This window comes from Astatotilapia calliptera, chromosome 11, assembly GCF_964374335.1.
Source record: "Astatotilapia calliptera chromosome 11, fAstCal68.1, whole genome shotgun sequence".
Classification (NCBI taxonomy): Eukaryota; Metazoa; Chordata; class Actinopteri; order Cichliformes; family Cichlidae; genus Astatotilapia; species Astatotilapia calliptera.
Genome location: NC_137432.1, coordinates 20,242,926 through 20,261,207, shown reverse-complemented (window position 1 = coordinate 20,261,207; position 18,282 = coordinate 20,242,926). Strand labels below are relative to the sequence as shown.

Genomic DNA, 18,282 nt, shown 5'->3' with positions numbered 1-18,282 from the left:
CTACACATACTCACAGCTGTGCTGCTTTTCAGTTTGTATCATGTCTTTAATTTTAGAAAAATATAAAAAGCTTCCTTTTTAATATCAATCTGTTGCCACAAGACCTGTCCATGTTTCTGATTGGTCAGATGCTACCAACGCCATCCCACAGCTACTAAGCTGAAAGCCACCTCTGCCTGATTACCTTATCTGGGTTCACTTATGGCATAGATATTGTGGGTATGGTGAACCTGCTTCATAACTCAGGCCTCAGGCAGTCAGTGAATAGTAAACAGAGTGGGCTGACTGCCTGTGTTCAGCAGCTTTGAAAATAAAGTTATACAAAGACTTTTTGGAATGGTTTACATTTCAAGGCAACTGCTGTTATTACAGAAATCTTACAATACTGAAAAGATGAAATGATTGATGTACATCTTTCCTTGGAGCAATGTAGAACGTGCAACTCTACACTCACTGTATATACACTAGAAACAAGATGTTGGTAAAAATGCTAATTTATTTGGCAACTTTTATAAAAGTGCTTCAATCCCTTACTGTAAATAAGCATGGAAAACTGCTTACGTCTTCAGGGAAGCTGTCAGGAACATGAGGAACAATGACAGCTTAAATACTATCAGAACACTTGGGCAGGATTATGATGCTGAAATGTTAGCAAAGAAAAAAAAAAAATCACCTGAGAACATTCTTTTGGTGCTCACACACATGTTTAAAGTAAAACTTATCAAAAATGTTTTGAATTCTTGTGATATGAAAGGAACAGTAACTACAATAAGTCCAACAAATGATCAGTAACATTAAGCCTATTAGAGATTGCCAAATAATGCTTTTATGCTGGATTTCATGCTATAAAACATTATATAAAACACTGAATTTGTCTCAGTCACATTTTATCGTAAAAAAAGAAACTCTTCAATGTGACAAATGCATGGTATGATTGCTTCCTTTCTCAACAATTATCCCAATCTTTTCTCTCCTTCCCTTTAAACCAGAATGCCCAGCAGTACATGTAAGGCTACTTGTGACCTGGGCTAACACATGCCTTCACCATCTGTCAAATGCTAAATAAATAAATGATAGTTTAAATGTGCAAAATGCAAAAATGTGAACAAAATAAAGATTCAACATTCTGAATAAAAGATATGAAAGAACAATAATATGTTTATACCATGCAATAGTGTGTAGTGTAGTAAAATACAACGAGAGGGGAAGAAAAGGGGGAGACAGCTGCTGCTGGTGATAGTGGTCTGTTGATGGTTGCTGACATAGCCTGAAGGCAAGTGCTGGTACCTCACTCAGGCTCTACTGCTGCAACTTGCGGATCATGTCAGTAGAGATGGGTGGGTGGAAGTTGATTGTGTGGTGGCGGAGACCCTGAGATGTTTTGTAGCTCTTCCCACAACGACACTTAAAGGGTTTGCGCACCCTTATCTGAGTTCGGTGGCCGTTCTTGGCATGATACTTAATTCCGTTTACATTCTGTAATGGAACAAGGAAATGAAAGAGCCACCACTTTAGACATGCACCATCCAAAGACACAACAAAATAACCTTGAAGCTATTGTAATTTAACCAGTCAGAGGACCAGGATTCTCTCTCTGCGAATGGAAGATGTGTAGAGTTAGTTCACATCTGCATTGACTCTCAAGGACTCTGGGTTAGTTGATGTATTTTAAAATATTAAAATTAATATTATAGAGTTGTCCTTGTTAGTGGAAAGACTGTTATTTAGTGCAGATATACATATTCCTTTTTTTCAAAAGGTGATTAGTTTATTTATAGTAGTCTGTGACTTATGGAGGAAACTGGTTGTTAGAAGGTCAGATTTCAGAACATCGCTGCAGAAATTAGCTGGCTTGGCTCTAAACCTTTGTTTCCTTTTATCCAAAGGTCTGAAGGCTGAGGAACAGATTGTTTCCCAGAACTGTGGCCTCCATCACAGTCCTTCCTGCCCCGCAAAAATCACAAATTCTGAAAATTATACGCACCTACAGATATAGTTATATACCCATCTTCATTCTTAGAGACCGGTATTTTAAAATCATGGTCATACCAAAATGAAAAAGGCAAGGGATATTATGATTGATCTAAAATATAGTGTATATAGTGTAGGGTTAGGGTAGGGTAGTCTATAGTGTAGCATTAAAGGAATTCACAGACTTGGGTATATCTATGATATTTACCAGTCAACATCTGAATGTAGGACAAGATGTTTTCTTGTTTCAAATCTATCTTGTTTTACTGCTAAACAGATGCCTAAGGCTGCCTGCTACCTCAGACTAAGTCATCGCCTATAACCCTGTCATTCACGTCAGCAATGCAATTTTCTCAGGCTGCACATAATTTATTCCAACCACATACACCAGATGTGGATGGAAAATGCTATAAAAACTCCACATCTCTGAAGTGGACTAGATGTATGCATTTCTGTTGTTGTAATGCTCAACTAAGAACCAATTTTCCATTGTCAACAGCAGGGAATCGGCTGGATTTATTTTGAAAGTAAATAAAATCACATCTCTCACACTTAATACAATGCAAATATGTCTGGTTTTCATTTGGTCTCTCTGGTCATGATAAAGATATTTCACACCGTTTTATTATGTTTACAACAGGCATCCTAATAAGATTTAAGAGACCACGAATGAAACTTACCTTATATCTCTTTTTACATCCTGGAACTGGGCATGCAAAAGGCTTTTCATCTCCTCCGTTCATGTACATGGAACTGAGGATGGACTCGGAGCTGATGGCGCTTTCTGTGGTCCATGACTCATCACTGTCAGACTCCTCAAACTCTACATCCTCTTCGTCACACTCACTTCCTGTTAGAGGGTGAAAGATTTAAAGTCAAATAGCAAACGCCTGAGGGCATCTTCACCAGGATTATATTACACAAACCTGCTTCCAAGAAGCTTTGTTTTATGCATATTTTCTATGACGATGAAACCCTGGCCTCTGAGCTTTCAGCCTGACCAACGTGGACCCTTCACAGCATGTGTTCAAGGATAGCATTCCCACAATCTTGACTTCATTTGTTGCAAGTTTTTGGAAAGACTGAAATATGCAAATTGTGGGAAAGAATTTAGGCATTTCATTGAGGTCTTAGGTCAACACGCTGCTATTGTTTTATTAATTCATTAAAGATGCCATTCCAGAAAAATGCATACTTCACAAAAAGAAGACAGAAGTACGTGGGAAAACGCTGCAAAAAAATAAAAGGGGGGTCCTGTTATTTATAAAGCTAAATAAAGAAACCTAATTAGCTGGACTTTAAGGGCTGTCCCTGATTTTTTACAGCCTTACAGCGAGCTTCTTTATGGATGTCAAGTCAGGCCCAGCAAGCTCCAGAACTTTCTCACTGTTCCCCCCCCCCCCCAAAAAAAAATAAATAAAAAAATAAAAAATCCATCATGATCTATTATGATGTTTGTCCTTTTAATTTTTAATGGTATTTAAAAAACATGTAATAATTCAATCATATAATTAATCTAAAGAATAGATTATGCATTTATGAGGGCATGGGAAGAAAAGATGAACACAGACACCATGTGGTCACTTTTCATGTCAACACCAGACACATGAAAGATTTTTTTATATAGTGACAGCCGAGGCAATAAAACACTGCAGCTATAGTGCCTGAACAGGCAAATACAAACTAAACAGACTCAAAGTGGCTGCTGGCTTGTAATTAAGCTCAATGAGGAAGACTGCTGCAGAGGCCACACTAGAGACTGGAATTACCAGCACCAACTCAGCCCGAGTCAGGGAACATTTCTCCCAGGGAATTGATCAAAGTCAGCAAAACTCTCTGATCGTGGGACTTCCCGATCCTGAAAGGACTTCTTTTAGTAGAATAGTTCTTTCAGCAGGATGTAGCAAAAAGACAAAGCCCACAGACTGTGTGAGGTTTGTTCTTGGTAGTGTTGCATGTGGATAACTTAATTCAACAAAAACAAAAACTGTCAATCACAGAAAAATATTTTTTGTTATTCAACCTGTGTTTTTTAGCTGATTTACTTACAGGATAATTCATTTAGATGATACTAAAAACAGAAACTTTGGCTTTAACATGGATATTAAACAGAGAGATACATATAATAAATATTAGGTGTTAACAGTAAACTATTAGATTTCCTTATAATAAAGACTCAGCACAAGGATCAACACCAGGAATGACAAACTTTAGTAACCAACCATCATCCTGGAAACCTAATTAGATGAACTAGTGTGTTGATTATGGTTACCTGTAGGTGTGCTGCTACGGAAAGAAGAAGAAGGGGTGATGGGTGGGGTGACTGGAGGGGTGAGGTTTCCACTGGTGTGGCGGGGTGGTGTGGAAACATTGCTACGTGACAGATTGCCTGTAAGAGACAGAGACAACTTGGGCTGCACCTTCTTCTTCAGGGCCTCGTGTTCTCGCCTTGCAGCATCTGTCATGAACCTGGCGTTGTGAGGTATAAAACTTGTAAGGGTTTGCAAACTTTTTGGATGGAAAAAAAAAGAGCATCATCTCATTCAGACTACAATCTAGTGTACTGTAGGTTTGGTACTGCTTAAGAAAAAAAAAAATCAGTGGCTGCATTTCCCTTTGGGCTTTATGATTGACAGTAAAGTCGTCAGCAAATGTGCACCATAAAACCAAAATGTTAATATAGACACTGTTAAAGCAAATGTGGAATTAACAAATTAGGTGATAGCCACATCAAGGTGTGTTTGTGTGAGCAGGGAGACAGAGGCAGACCTTCTTGTACAATGGTTTGCTGCATAAGGCTCTTAAAACGACTGCACAAGCAGCATATCAAAGACAACCAGGATGAATGCAGTGCAATAAAACACCCAACTGCCAAATACTGTAGCAATTCATTTAAGCAATCCACCAGATGACGTTTTTTAGATTGTTGGTAGAACCTCAAAGGAGTACAGCACAAACTTTTCTAGTTAAATCTTTTCAGGCAAACCACTAATAATATTCATCTTGTGATTTTGTCAGATTTTAGTAAATTAAAGTCACTTTACTGAAAAGTGAGTTACTGCATTACTAAGTTAACCTTCAGTGGGGTTATTTCAAAAGGAAACTTGTTTCTTTACCTGTTGATATAGCTAAGAGCAACATATGTTGGCTGCTGCTGCTCCTGCTTCTCCAGGAGACATGGGTCTGTATCTGGGAAGACAAGATAGACATAAAGGCAGAAATTTAGCCACAAAATATACCAGTGAACAATGGCACAATTCTTCAATTTTACATTAAAGTTTGTCATATTTTCATGCCAAAGTTATTTTATTTTTTGTTATCCATTTATTACCCTAAGACAACTGTTGAACTGAATTTAATTACTTATACAATTTGGTCCTTAATTACTTTTCAGGGTCCCTACACTCCAAACAGTTTCATATAACAAAAAAAAGAAAAAAGAAAAAAAAGAATGAAAATAAAATATGTATAACTAATAGATAATATATCTGGTTATATAATAACTATTATATGAAATTACATAAAGCAAGTTGCCATATAATAACTTCAGAAGTATTACAGCAAACAAACTACATTCAAATATTCATACCTATACCCAATGCATAAACTAAATACAATAGAAAACGTTTTAAGCTATACAGTCAAAAACTAAAGACATCTTTAAGCTGTTTTAAATGTAATCCATTACATCATTTTACAGAACAGCTGCTGTATGATCATGGTGACAAAAACATAGGTAGGTATTCCAGAGAGAAGACCGCATCAGAGCACTACATTATCTCTCGTCAGAATACAAGAAGAACGAATCACCAATTACATGCGAGGCTAGCATCATCAAGCTTCATATGAGCTTTTGTGATTCATACGACCAACCCGGTACAGCTCTAAAGTAATAAACATTTCACATTTTAAAACAAAAATGAATTTGTGTCAATGCACCATAAGGCAGAATGGTGTTTTTGACCTAAATAAGGATAGCCAGTTCTCCCTCCAATGCAGTCTTGGTGTCACAGGGAGGATGAAGCACACAAAAGTATGCATTATCCACCTAGAACTAGCCTCTCAACCAAAAACAAACAAACAAACCCAAAACAAAACAAAAAACCCCAACAACCTCAAAACTATCTCAATTATTTTCAGTGATATGCCAGGCTGTGTTGGATGCACTGTTGTGTTCCATGTTTGTGGCAAAGTACTTTTTCTACCCAGACAGGCAGGCACAGAGGAAAGGTGCGGCTATGTGGGAACTTATGCTGACTTTAGTGATTTTTAAAGGGGTGTTTTTAGAAGCCAGCTTTATTGTGCATGTTGACACAGTGGAAATATAATCAGGAAGAGTTTTGGCAACAAAAATGAAAAGGAAAAAATAGAGCAGCTAGTAAATATGGAGGGCTTTAGATTTAGAGAAGTATCCTTTTCAAAACTTTGGCACCAGATAACGTTAACATGACAAACGGCTCTGTAAGTCATCTGTAATCTACTCTGTGTCATACTAACACATATATGAATAAATTAAGGGTCTTGCAAAAGGTTAGTCAGTGTGCACCTTGGCAGTGCGCTTTGATCAAGAGTTCCAGGTATTCATTTGTGTGGAAGAATTCGATAGGATGTGTTGTCAAGAAAAGGATGTGGGCTCAGCTCTGAAAATATTTTGTAGAACTACTCAAAAGCAAGGTATTGTGCAATGCACATCATTATTGTTTTAAAGGTGATGTAATGATTATCAAGAAAACTGATGCTGGAGAAGATCCATAAGCTGATGTTAGCTTCTAAACCAGCTTCTCGTGTCCTTTGAAAGACATCTACAAAGTTCATGTCATATCTGCTTAACGCTAGAAAAAAACAAAACAATGTCTAGACTGTCAATTCAGTTTTATCTATACAGCACCAAATCACAACAACAATCAAGGTGCTCTATATTGTAAGGTAAAGATCCTACAATATTAGAAAGAAACCCGAACAATCGCACAACCCCAGGAGTAAGCACTTGGAAACAGCGGGAAGGAAAAACCTCAGACAGAACCAAATTTAGACATGAAAACCCAGAGCAAAAAGAGACAAGACAAGAATGGGAGAAAGAACCAGAGTTTAATAGTTACTGGTAATTAAATGCAGTGATGTATAAATAAACAGGGAGTTAAAACAGTGAAGAAAAAAAACAAACCACTCATACATGTATCACTGGAAGCCCCCAAGCAGCCCGAATCCATTGGATCATAGCCAAGGGATGGCTTAGGGTCACCTGATCCACCACCCAACTATATGCTTTATCAAAAAGCAAAGTTTTAAGCCTAATCTGAAAATTAATGAGGCTGTTTATCTCCCAAATCACAACTGGGATATGGCTACATAGTAAAGGGGCCTAATAATAAATTACAACAGTGTAGCCTAGAAGTGTTACATTCATGAATAAATGAAGCATCAGTAATATTGCACAAATGAATGGAGGCTGTCCTACATTTTTGTTTAATGTAATCATTAAATATTTCTCACAGTACTGGAGGTCAAAGCAATCCCATTTAAAGTAAATATCTGGTTACACACCAAATTTCGAAGATTTGTAGGACCAGGTACACAAACTTAAGCTTTTTCTGAATTTAAAAGCAGGAAATTAGAGCTAATCCAGGCCTTTATGTCATTAAAGCTATAGTTTAACTAAATTTGTATCATCTGGCTTCATAGATAATTAAAGCTAGGTATCACCTGCATAGCGATGAAAATATATGCAGTGTTTTCTAATAGTATTGTCTAAGGAAAGCATGGACAATGTAAAAAGTATTGGTCCCAGCAAAGAACCCTGTGGAACTCCATGACTAACCTGTGTGAGGACTCCCTATTACCCTGCACAAATTAAAATCTGTCAGATATAATTTAAACCACTGCATTGTTGTTTTTTTAAATAACAATTTTGTGTTCTAATCTCTGTAGTAAGATTTTGTGGTCAACAGGATCAAACACTGCACCTCAAATATAACCAGACAATAACAGAGATGAACCCACTGTCAGAGGCAGTAAGAAGATCATTTGTAACATTCACTATTTCCATTTCTGTGCTATGACGCACTCTAAATCCTGACTTAAAATCTTCAAAAAGAAAAAAAACAACATTTCTTTGCAAGTAATCATTTGACTACTTCTTCAAAAATTTTAGAAATAAAAAGAGAAGGTAAGAAATTGGCCTATATAGCTAAGACAGCTGAATCAAAAAAAAGGGCTTTTAAGTAAAGGTTTATTTATTCATCATATTTAAAACTGGAGCATTAATTAATGGTATACGTTTTTGAGTAGAATTGAGGGGTCTAAAGGCATTTCGATGGTTTAGAGGAACACATTATTGAAGTTAACTCAGAAAACTCAGAAAAACAAAAAATTGAAGACAAAGACTAAATAAATGTTAGCAGTTTTGAAAGTGGCTATACTTAATGGCACATCTGTGGGGCGGCTGTGAATATTTTTTCTCTAATGGTTAAAATTTTGTTCTGTTCTACAACACTGTTTTATATAAAATATAGAACAAGACTGCTCAGGAGCCTTCTGTTTTAAATTTCCATTGCAGTTTTTAAAAAAGCTGCTCTGCAGACGCCACATTGCTTACACATGACCACACTTGACACATACTGTGTTTTCCCATGCTGTGCTCCAGACATTCATCTTGCTCAGTGGTGCTAAATGTACAACAATAGCCAATCTCCACACCCTGAGGTGAAGCAGGGCTGACTTCAAACACTCTTCCCACTGCTGTCCATGTGGGCAAAGAGAAGATGCCCCATAAAACAACAGTTTCTACCACTTACCAACTAAACCTCCATGTCCAACTCTGTGAAAGACTGCTAACCCCATGTGGTTAAAACTATTACTCATTTTGCCTATGTGCTTATTTGTACACTTACACTTAAACACTTACACCTAAGGCCATTTCCAACACTGAATTTTAAATTATGGTTTTGTAAGGCACAAATACTAAAGTGCTGCTTTAACAAGCTATGTGTATTGAGTAACAAAAAAAATAATGCTAATCATACTGATAATTGCCAAATTCTATTTGATATAATATAAAAAAAAATACTAAGGCATTGATATGAAACACATGGTAAAGATGCAATTAAAGTTCTTGGTTAAAGGAGTAAGCAACACCTTTTTCATGCTGTAATAAAAATCTTGAGTCATGCTCATTTATTGCTTCCACTGCCTTGGGATTTTACTCCTGTTTGCATCTTTCTTTGTTTAGTGATTTCCCCGAGTTCGAATACAATTCTCCTGGACAGAAAGACCTAGAGGGTCAAAGAAGAACTTGTTAGGTTTAGGGGCTCTCTTTCCCTTTTAGGTGACTATTTATTTTGTCTTCTAAATATACCTGCTATTTATAAAACTGCAAGGCTGGAGTTGAATACCACACATCACCACTTTTCAGTAGTGGATGCTGGTACCACATGTTTGCAGACTGGTCATATTCTAACTTTTGTTCAAACACACTGATTAGAAGTTCCACCTAATACATCAGACTTTTGATGTATAAGAGAAATATAGGTTAAGCTAAATGTAGAAAAAAATCCAAATGAGAGAGATTTAAATTATGCAGACACAATTGCTCATAAAGACATGGACACCTCACACAACGCTCTAAATATAAATATAAAAAAATATAATCAACAAGGCATCAGTCAGTCAGTCTTAATTTAAAGTCACCATAGGCGTCAGAAGGCAAAGAGCTTTGTACAGTTACCGGTAGTTTGTACAGCCAAATATCTAGTAAATTGTGGCAGAGTGTTATGATAGATAGAGCAGGTCAAATCTCAGCACCTAAGGCAGAAGGTTTCTTTCAAGGCCTCAGTCGTAAGCAAGTGTTTCATTAACAGTGGATTTATCCCCAGTGAGAAGGATAGCACACCTCTCTTTACTCTCCAGCCAAAGTCATGGAAACATAGAGTAGGAAAGACACATTCATTACGACACTATTCCCATGCCAAAAGCACAGGACTGTGCATATACTACTGTAGGGACTTTTCTGAGCTGTGGGTAATGGCATGTGTCTGTGAGAGAGTGCACAAGAAATCCCTACTAAAATCCCTAATGAGTTTCAAGCAAAGGAATGGCGGTCTGCTCATGCAGCAGTGGATCGGTCTGTCCCTGCACGCTGTAAATCACACACACCTCAGGTAGGACCAGAGAGGAGGCCAGCAGGGGCCAGCTCCCCACAGCCTCCGCTATTCTTTTGGGGCCACCAGCAGTCAAGCACCAGGACGAAGGCGCCTCAAATAGAGATGGGAACCCCTCTAATCAGACTACACAGGTGGTCCACTTTGGTGGCCAGTTATTAGAAGCCTTCTGGGAAACAAAAAAAAAAGGGGATTTATTCACCATCGCTACTTCTAGAGGCAAAGAAGCACAAGCTCCTTCATGGTCAAGTGGGAAAGAAAGACAAATCATACTTAAAACATTTAATATGTAATTTGATTTCTGATTTCCACTGACATTTTATCAAAATATGTATTAGTTTAAACCACTTTCTGCTCTGCAATCCAAAACTTCCCACACAAGTTGTGGTTTTCAGCAAATTCCCTTTTCCCCCCACAAACAACACACAGTTCACAAAGAAAAGTTTTCATTTAGCAACATGCAAGAAAAAAAATCTGGATACAATGACAAACGCTGTTAATTTTTGTAGTAATGTTATTTAAAAAAAAAACAAAAAAACAAAAAACAAAAAACAAACATTTATTGGACCTAAACTCTTTTCCAAAAGAGCACTGAACTTTCATCTAGGAGTTTGTCTTGGCAGTTTTTTTAAGCATTTCTTAAGACTTTAAAGTATTTCAATTAAGAGGTCTAGCCTTGACATGATGATGCACAATCATTTACATTTTGGTATAAACCACTTAATTAATTTATGTGACACTTGTGTATGAGAGTGAATCCTGACTGAATTAGTGGTTTCAGTGTATCTCTGGACCACTAAGACATTCTGTGAAAGGAAACCTAGAGACTATCACACAACAAACCTTCCTGGGGCAAGGGGAAGTGACGCCTGCTATTCTCCCCTAACACCCTTCACGACAAGCGCGCGCACACACACACACACACACACACACACACACACACACACACACACACACACACACACCTCTCATTTCCACCAGTGTCTAGCTCTCCACCCTCATGGCCAAATGCACTGCAGGGTAGAGCAGAGTGGTGAGCATTATGGTGACATGTTTATGGTGGCTCTGAGCAGCAGGGAACATTACCAGGAGTGGTGGCACAGGTAATTCATTACAATGTGACCTCGAAGGAGGAAATGAAACAGAGTCAATCTCCATGTGTACAAGCTGCCTTTGTGGCTTACTGAAAAAAATGGCAGGGTTAAAATAATCCATTATCGATGTGTTTAATTCAGACAGAACCTCATGTGCTTTCACAAAGATGCGTTTTCACAAACACATACCAAAACATACAATAATTATTTCTTATGGCCATTTACTAATTTTGATCCATCTGGAGAATACATTCTTAATGAATTAATTATTTCCCTGGTGTATCAAATAATAAAAAATATGAGTTTCTTAATGTTTTCTGACAAACAGTCCCAATCCCAAAAATACTGAGCTTACAGTAAAACACGGCAAAGCAACAAATCGTTAAAAATAACTAATATTTTTAGTTTTTTTTAAAAAAAAAAATGACTTCAGATTGATTTTCTGTTACTCTAATAATAAATAAACCATTCCAGCACGGTGTGCCAGGAATAATTATTTTTAAATTTGAGTCTGAATTTAACTTTGCAGCTGTTTTGTTTATAAACTTGTGTATTCGGAAGGCTAAAGAAGTCCTGTGCATAGCAAAGCAATGTGCGACAAGTAACCAGGAAACAACTTTAGGTCAAACTTGGGTGTTACAGATAAAATCACTAAAATAATAGACTCCAGCAAAAATATCACGTTGACTACGCATGTTGTGTAATGTCAACATAGGCTGTACATTATCTCCTGTGTGAAACCTTTTTATGAAGTATGTTGCAGTCACCGCACAGGAACAGAAGCAGCAGTGTCGGGGGTTGGGGAAATGTAATTAGGCTCACCAGGTGCACAGATCAGGGAACTAGTTGCTGTTTCCCAAATTTATTACTTCCGCGCAGATTATGAGGGTGCAGAGCAAAATCTACCAAACGAGCCTCCAGTGAGGACTGGCAACAAGCAGACTCATTGTTATCGTGTATGGACACTACAGGCCATCTACCCAGCAACACATACGCACACACTAAAAGGTTTAAATAACACGATCGCCATTTTCTTTTGGTCTACAGTGGCCTGGTTGCTCAGTGAGAAAGTAAACATTTCAGCGAATAGGTGGGTACAGTTTTTATACCACACAAGAATATCAAGTTCACAGGAGCTCTTTCAGGCTTAAGCCAGCATGCATTACAGTCAGAATTCAAACTTTCCTCGTCCTGATTAGCATGTGCCGATTTTGCTCACAAAGGCCCAAGAGGACAGCCTGACTCTCATTATTAACTTAAAACTCAAAATATAGTTTAATTCACAATGGGGTTAAAAAAAATAAAAAAATAACCCCACTACCTTGAGTTTATACTTCATCTGTGCTGATAATCTATATTTTCATTGCAGCTAACAAAAAAGCAATAAGTTTCAATATTCTCTTGATAAATGACCCTAGCTAGACTCTTCGATCAGGCTAGAATGTGAAAAATATGTAGAGTTGTTAAAATGAACTGACTAACTTCTGGCCTATAATACCCATCTAAAAAGACAGCAACCAACAGCAAAGGAGCGCCATCTTTTGTTCACACACCCAACCAGCAGGCTGGCTAGCAGTGGACAAGAATGTGTTCTTGTTTTCCAGGCGCCTAATTATAATGGAGAATGTTCTTTAAGCAGCAGGCCACCAGATGAGGAGGAAGACATGCCAAATCAAGCACTCGCTCTGTAATTATGCTTCACAGGCACTTGGCACAACGCGCAAGATTTCTCACTTCTCAGAGTGAGCACAGGCCAGCAGACAAAGGAGGGGGGCAGCAAAGTTTTTCCACTTTGAGCCAACTAATTGCTTCATTATTCCCCAATAAGTCATTTGGAAGACTTTTTTTTCTAAGGCTAACACCTTGGACACATGCACAGCACATAGTCAGAGAGCGGAGGATATTAAAGCCAGTCAGGCAACAAACAAGAACAACAGAGACAGCTGAGCCCTGTCAGCTTCAATAGCAAGAGTCTGAAATATTACATTAGGGAACAGATGTAGTTCCCCACAGTTTGACGATCACACGTTCAAATCGTGAGGATTGGAATTCACTTTCTTGACTAGCCTTTGTTAAAAAGACATAAATGCCTTAGCACTTATCAAAAAAAATGCAGTATTCATAACATTTTAATATAAAAACGTGACAAGCAAGGATTAGATCGAAATGAAAAACCACAGGGCACTCTTCATAGGGTGGAATTTCTATGCTTTGTCCTCCTTTTTGATTTTAATGGGGACCATAGTTTACAAAATGAGTGTCATATTGTATTAGATAAGATGTGAAACTAGTGACTGAGATCAAAAACTAATTAGGAAAATGTTTACTTAGGGCAGGGGTCCCCAATCTCAGTCCACGAGGGCCGGTGTCCCTGCAGGTTTTAGATCTCACCCTGGGTCAACACACCTGAATCACATGATTAGCTCATTGCCAGGCCTCTGGAGAACTTCAAGACATGTTGAGAAGGTAATTTATCCATTTAAATCAGCTGTGATGGATCAAGGACACATCTAAAACCTGCAGGGACACCGGCCCTCGTGGACTGAGATTGGGGACCCCTGACTTAGGGTATACGCATGGAGGCCATAGGCATGGAGGCCATAGGCATGGAGGCCATAGGCATGGAGGCCATAGGCATGGAGGCCATAGGCATGGAGGCCATGAACTACTGCATTTGGTTCACTTTTTGGATCCAGTAGCTACAGAATTTACAGTTGAGGTCAGAAATCTGGATACGCTCATCAAGACTGATGCTTAATAACTTCTCGTTAGTGATTGTGATTGACAACTGGCAGTTTCTCTTTAACAATGTAAAAATGATTAGTTTGACACCACTCACTGATTAAGCAATAATCTGAGCAATGGGAAAGTCCATTGAACTCAGCGTTGTAGGGTTACACAAGTCGGGAAGGTCTCTTGGAGCCATTTCTAAACAACTGCCCATCATAATTTCAAACAACTTCATACAGAGTTGCAAAGTTACAGACATTCTGTACTTCAGTAGAAGTACAAACACTACTGTTAAAAAATACTCCAGTAAAAGTTGAAGTACTGATTCAATTTCTTTACTCAGGTAAAAGTCAAAAAGTAGAGACTCAAAATAAGAAAGCAAAAAAATAATTCTTTGGAGGATGTTTCTGGTTTTGTGCAAAGATAACCGAATTTTTTAAATTGTAATTATGCTCAGCTTGAACCTGAAGAAAAAGAAGGGACGTAAAAAAAATAAATCTGATTTCTGTTGCCTACATTGTAGAGGGTAACACAATAATTTCTATTGAAAGCTCCAGTAGATTTTCTTAGTGTACATGCTGTGATCAGCTGACCTGCTGCCCACTATGGATTTACACAACTGAATTTAACAAGAAGTCAGCAGATGTTTCACAGCTGACACTACACTGTTTATGCTGTCTTTATATTAGTCAGTATAAAGTCGATATAAGGGTAGAATTCAGCGAATGAATCTAAGCATCATCAGCTGAACTTCAAATTCATCTCTGCTTCACTTGATGTTGATGGTCTAGCTCAGTTTGTTTAGCAGCAAATTTCACAATATGAAAAAAAACATAATGTCAGATGTACAGACCCAATATCTGATTTAAAAACATTAGGACTTTTCCAGTTTATCAAATCCCACTGAGCAGTCCTTACCTTTAAATCTAACCTCTCTTCTTCCTCTCATGTCCTGTCTTTCTTATCTTTCTCCATCTCTGAGTGAAGTTAGCTCTCTTCCTTTTCTCTCCCTGTGAAATACAGAAGCTGGACCTTTAGCTAGCAACACACTGTGAGACAAACTGCACAAAAACAGTTTGTGTGTTTGCTGATGTTTGCTGAGCTGATAGAAATGACCTGACAGTTAAAAAAAAGTAACTCCCTTTATGCTCGCTCCCCTTCTGTAGCACTAGCTAGATGCCGAAGTACCTCAACTTATGGACACCTGCAGTAATTCGATGTTGTGGCAAAAAACAAACAAAGAAACCACTGTCCCATGTTTAACCTTTGACTATGGCACATGTCATCTCTTTTTATGTCACATCCTCTGATGATTAATAAATGCAGGCTCGCAGTGACAAAACAATAACTCCCCCCAAATGTGTTAAAGCAAAAGTAACAAGCCTGTTATGAAAATGTAAGAAGAAAGTGCAGATATTTGTTTAAAAATTGTGGGGAGTAAAAGTAAAATGTTTTCAGAAAAAAACTACTCAAGCAAAGTAGAGATACCTGAAAATTATACTTAAGTACACTAACAAAGTACTTTACTTGAGGTATGTTTTCATGATGTGTTTATAGGAGTAAAGGGTGAGGCTTTCAAACCTAAGAAAACTGTCAAGCATGGTGATGGTAGCATCATGTTTTGGGGCTGTTTCGCTGCCAGGTATGTTGCACAAAGTCAATGGAATAATGAAGCAAGAAGAGTACCTTCAAGTTTTTCACCTTCACCTCCACCACACATCAACAGCTAGACGGGTGAAACTTGGACAAAACTGGGTTTTCCAACATGACAGTGATCCCAAACACACATCAAAACATGGTTTTGAAATGGAAAAAGGAGGCTAACATTAAACTTCTGGAAAGTCCCAACCTCAACCCAACTGAATATTTGGAGACTGTGCTTAGCTGGGTCCCAATCAATGTAACTGAACTCTATAAATTCTGCCAGGAAGAGTGGCCAAATATTCAACCAGAATTATGCCAAAAGCTTGTTGATGGCAACTAAAAGCATCTGGTTGAGGTGTAACTTGCTAAGTGAAATTTAACCAAATATTAGTCAAGTGTATGGATATATTTGAACCTGTGTGGATTTGAGAAAATCCAACATAAATTCAAACTTGTGCACCCAATTCTTATTTTGTAAAATTATTAGATATGCAGACTGCACAAGCGTTCCACCCTGAAAAAGAACAGATTAAAGAAATCACTCAGAACTCATGTTCATGATGAGTGTATGTAAACTTTAGACCATAGCTGCATATTCAGTCTATAGTTGTTTCCCTTTTATTCTAAAAGAGGGATTTTTTTTCACTTCATTTGCATATAGAGGTTCATTTAAATTGGTTTACAATCTTTACCTACTTAAATTCAAATGCATTACACTGCACTAACTTAAGATAACTAATGAAGTATCCCTCTGCAGAAAAAAATGTAATCAGTTAATTTCAATTCATTAACAAAAGCAACTTATATTAAGATTAACTATGTGCCAGCCGAACTCATTTAGATAAACTCCCCGAGAGGCTATAAAACAGCAATCAGAAAAAAAAAAATGATGAACAGGCTAATAAAATAAATATTTCCACAGCCCCATCTATAATTGCTTCCCAATCTCCACCCACAGGCAGTGGCTATTATTGTCTTTCCCAGCATGAACTAGAGGAGGCGCCATTAAATGATAATCTTTTGGGGTGGGAGGCAGCATCTGTGTTGCTAGCCTGCAGTAGACAAACACCCATGTGGAATAGCATAGGTTTAGATTTGGACATTGTAGAATAACACCGGTTTTCTAACTTTTTCTTGCACTTGTCGTATTAAGCCAAATTATGGAAATTTACCAAGCAATACAGTTCTCAGTTTCCAGCCAATTTCCCCAAATTTTAGATTTGGGGCATTGTATATCTACAAAACAAAGAATACAACTTGTAAAAACAAACAAACAAACAAGCAAACAAAAAAACCCACACACATTAAATAATAGATAACTCCAAGGTGCTTTGAACTAAGACAGATAATAAAAACGCTGGTAGTTTGGATAATATCTGAATTGTTGAACAATATTGGTTAGATAATATATTTCCACGAGTGTGTGTGTGTGTTTTTCATACTATTGTTCTCTTTTGAAGGGCCAATACCCAGACGTAGTATTTTTTTTCCTATGTCAGCTGGCGAAATGATATGCAATGTATATTTTTATATAGCCCAGTTAACTACGTTGTCAGGCGGACTGAAACAAGCTGCTGACTCTAAGTCAGCTACGCGCGCGGGCCTGGCGCTGCATTAACTAATTGCACGCGCGACCCGGGCGCATATAGTAACTTCAAGTTTGTGTTTCTTCGATGTTGCAGCAGTAAAATAACACAGTGACACAGCTTTGAAAGAGAAAAGAAGAGGGGTAACATCAACTGCCGCCACACCTAGCAACAGGGTTGTCAGGACGCAGGAAGTAACTTGCTAGGTTGCTAATTAGCCACGTATGCTAAGCTGCAAACCGGGGCCATGGCCATTGCAGGCTGGGGCTCGGTACTTATCAGTTCTTACCGATGTGGTTATCCTCGATGTGGACGATGAGCTCGGACAGCGAGTCGAAGTGAAGTCCGCAGCCCCCGAACCTGCAAGCGTTGGAAAAGAAGGAAGCAGCGGCGATGCCTGTCATGGTCGCTGCAGCATTAGAAATGAGGGCAAGCGGCGGGGAAACAGCGGTGGAAACAGCTGGAGCTCGCACTGGCAGCAGGCTGACTTCTCTCAGCTGCGTCAAACCAGCTGGAGACACTTAATGACACCGGAAGTGAGGCTGTTTGACTTTCATTAAAAAAGCCAAACAATTTTTCTAAATTGCCTCTAGTTATACAGTTCGTATCTGAAGTGAGTCCTTATGGCACGCCTGCAGTGAAGGGATGGCAATATATTAGATGAAAATTAAACTTTTGGCAAACTAGGATATATTGTTAGAGTTTAGGGTCGTACAGGATATTAAATGAGAATTGAAATAGACCTCATCTTGAAGTTTATAAACATTTTCGTATTCCTTTTAAAAGACGTAATCATTTTTTTAAAATATAATTTTGATTATTTTAAATAAAAATACACAATGTTGTTGCCATTGTTATGCCAAGAGCCTAAATATACATTTCGAAACGTCATCTTTTGGTCTGTCTAGCTACATTAATCACTTATTTAAAAAATTAAAAGTTTGTTTATAATTACGTGAACTGTTGGTCAAATTTGAATTATCAAGTAAAACAGCAGATGAGTAAACGTTAAATGACAATTATCTAATAACAAAAGTGCGATTTTACACACACACACACACACACACACACACACACACACACACACACACACACACACAC

General features: G+C 38.0%; 1 protein-coding gene across 2 annotated transcripts; it reads right to left on the bottom strand.

Moving 5' to 3' along the window:
* Window positions 1-471: 471 nt before the first annotated feature.
* jazf1b (JAZF zinc finger 1b) lies at window positions 472-17,668 on the bottom strand. 2 transcript variants are annotated; one of them, XM_026185989.2, is made up of 5 exons: window positions 17,471-17,668; window positions 5,088-5,160; window positions 4,244-4,440; window positions 2,652-2,821; window positions 472-1,476 (listed from the first exon to the last, which is right to left on the bottom strand). In XM_026185989.2, exons 1-5 carry the CDS (start codon window positions 17,583-17,585, stop codon window positions 1,300-1,302), a joined length of 732 nt encoding a protein of 243 aa, XP_026041774.1. In that variant the 5' UTR covers window positions 17,586-17,668; the 3' UTR covers window positions 472-1,299. The 2 variants fall into 2 exon arrangements, with proteins under 2 accessions (XP_026041774.1, XP_080164087.1); XM_080307961.1 differs by lacking the exon at window positions 17,471-17,668 and adding an exon at window positions 14,870-14,918 and having other exon boundaries at window positions 1,155-1,476.
* Between the last annotated feature and the right edge of the window lie 614 nt (window positions 17,669-18,282).

Coding starts and splice junctions, on each gene's coding strand:
- jazf1b (XM_026185989.2), bottom strand. CDS start 17,585: ATGACAGGCATCGCCGCTGCTTCCTTCTTTTCCAACGCTTGCAGGTTC. Junction 2,822..4,243: donor CCGTAGCAGCACACCTACAG/GTAACCATAATC, acceptor ACCCTCTAACAG/GAAGTGAGTGTGACGAAGAG. Junction 1,477..2,651: donor GATGTAAAAAGAGATATAAG/GTAAGTTTCATT, acceptor GTTCCATTACAG/AATGTAAACGGAATTAAGTA.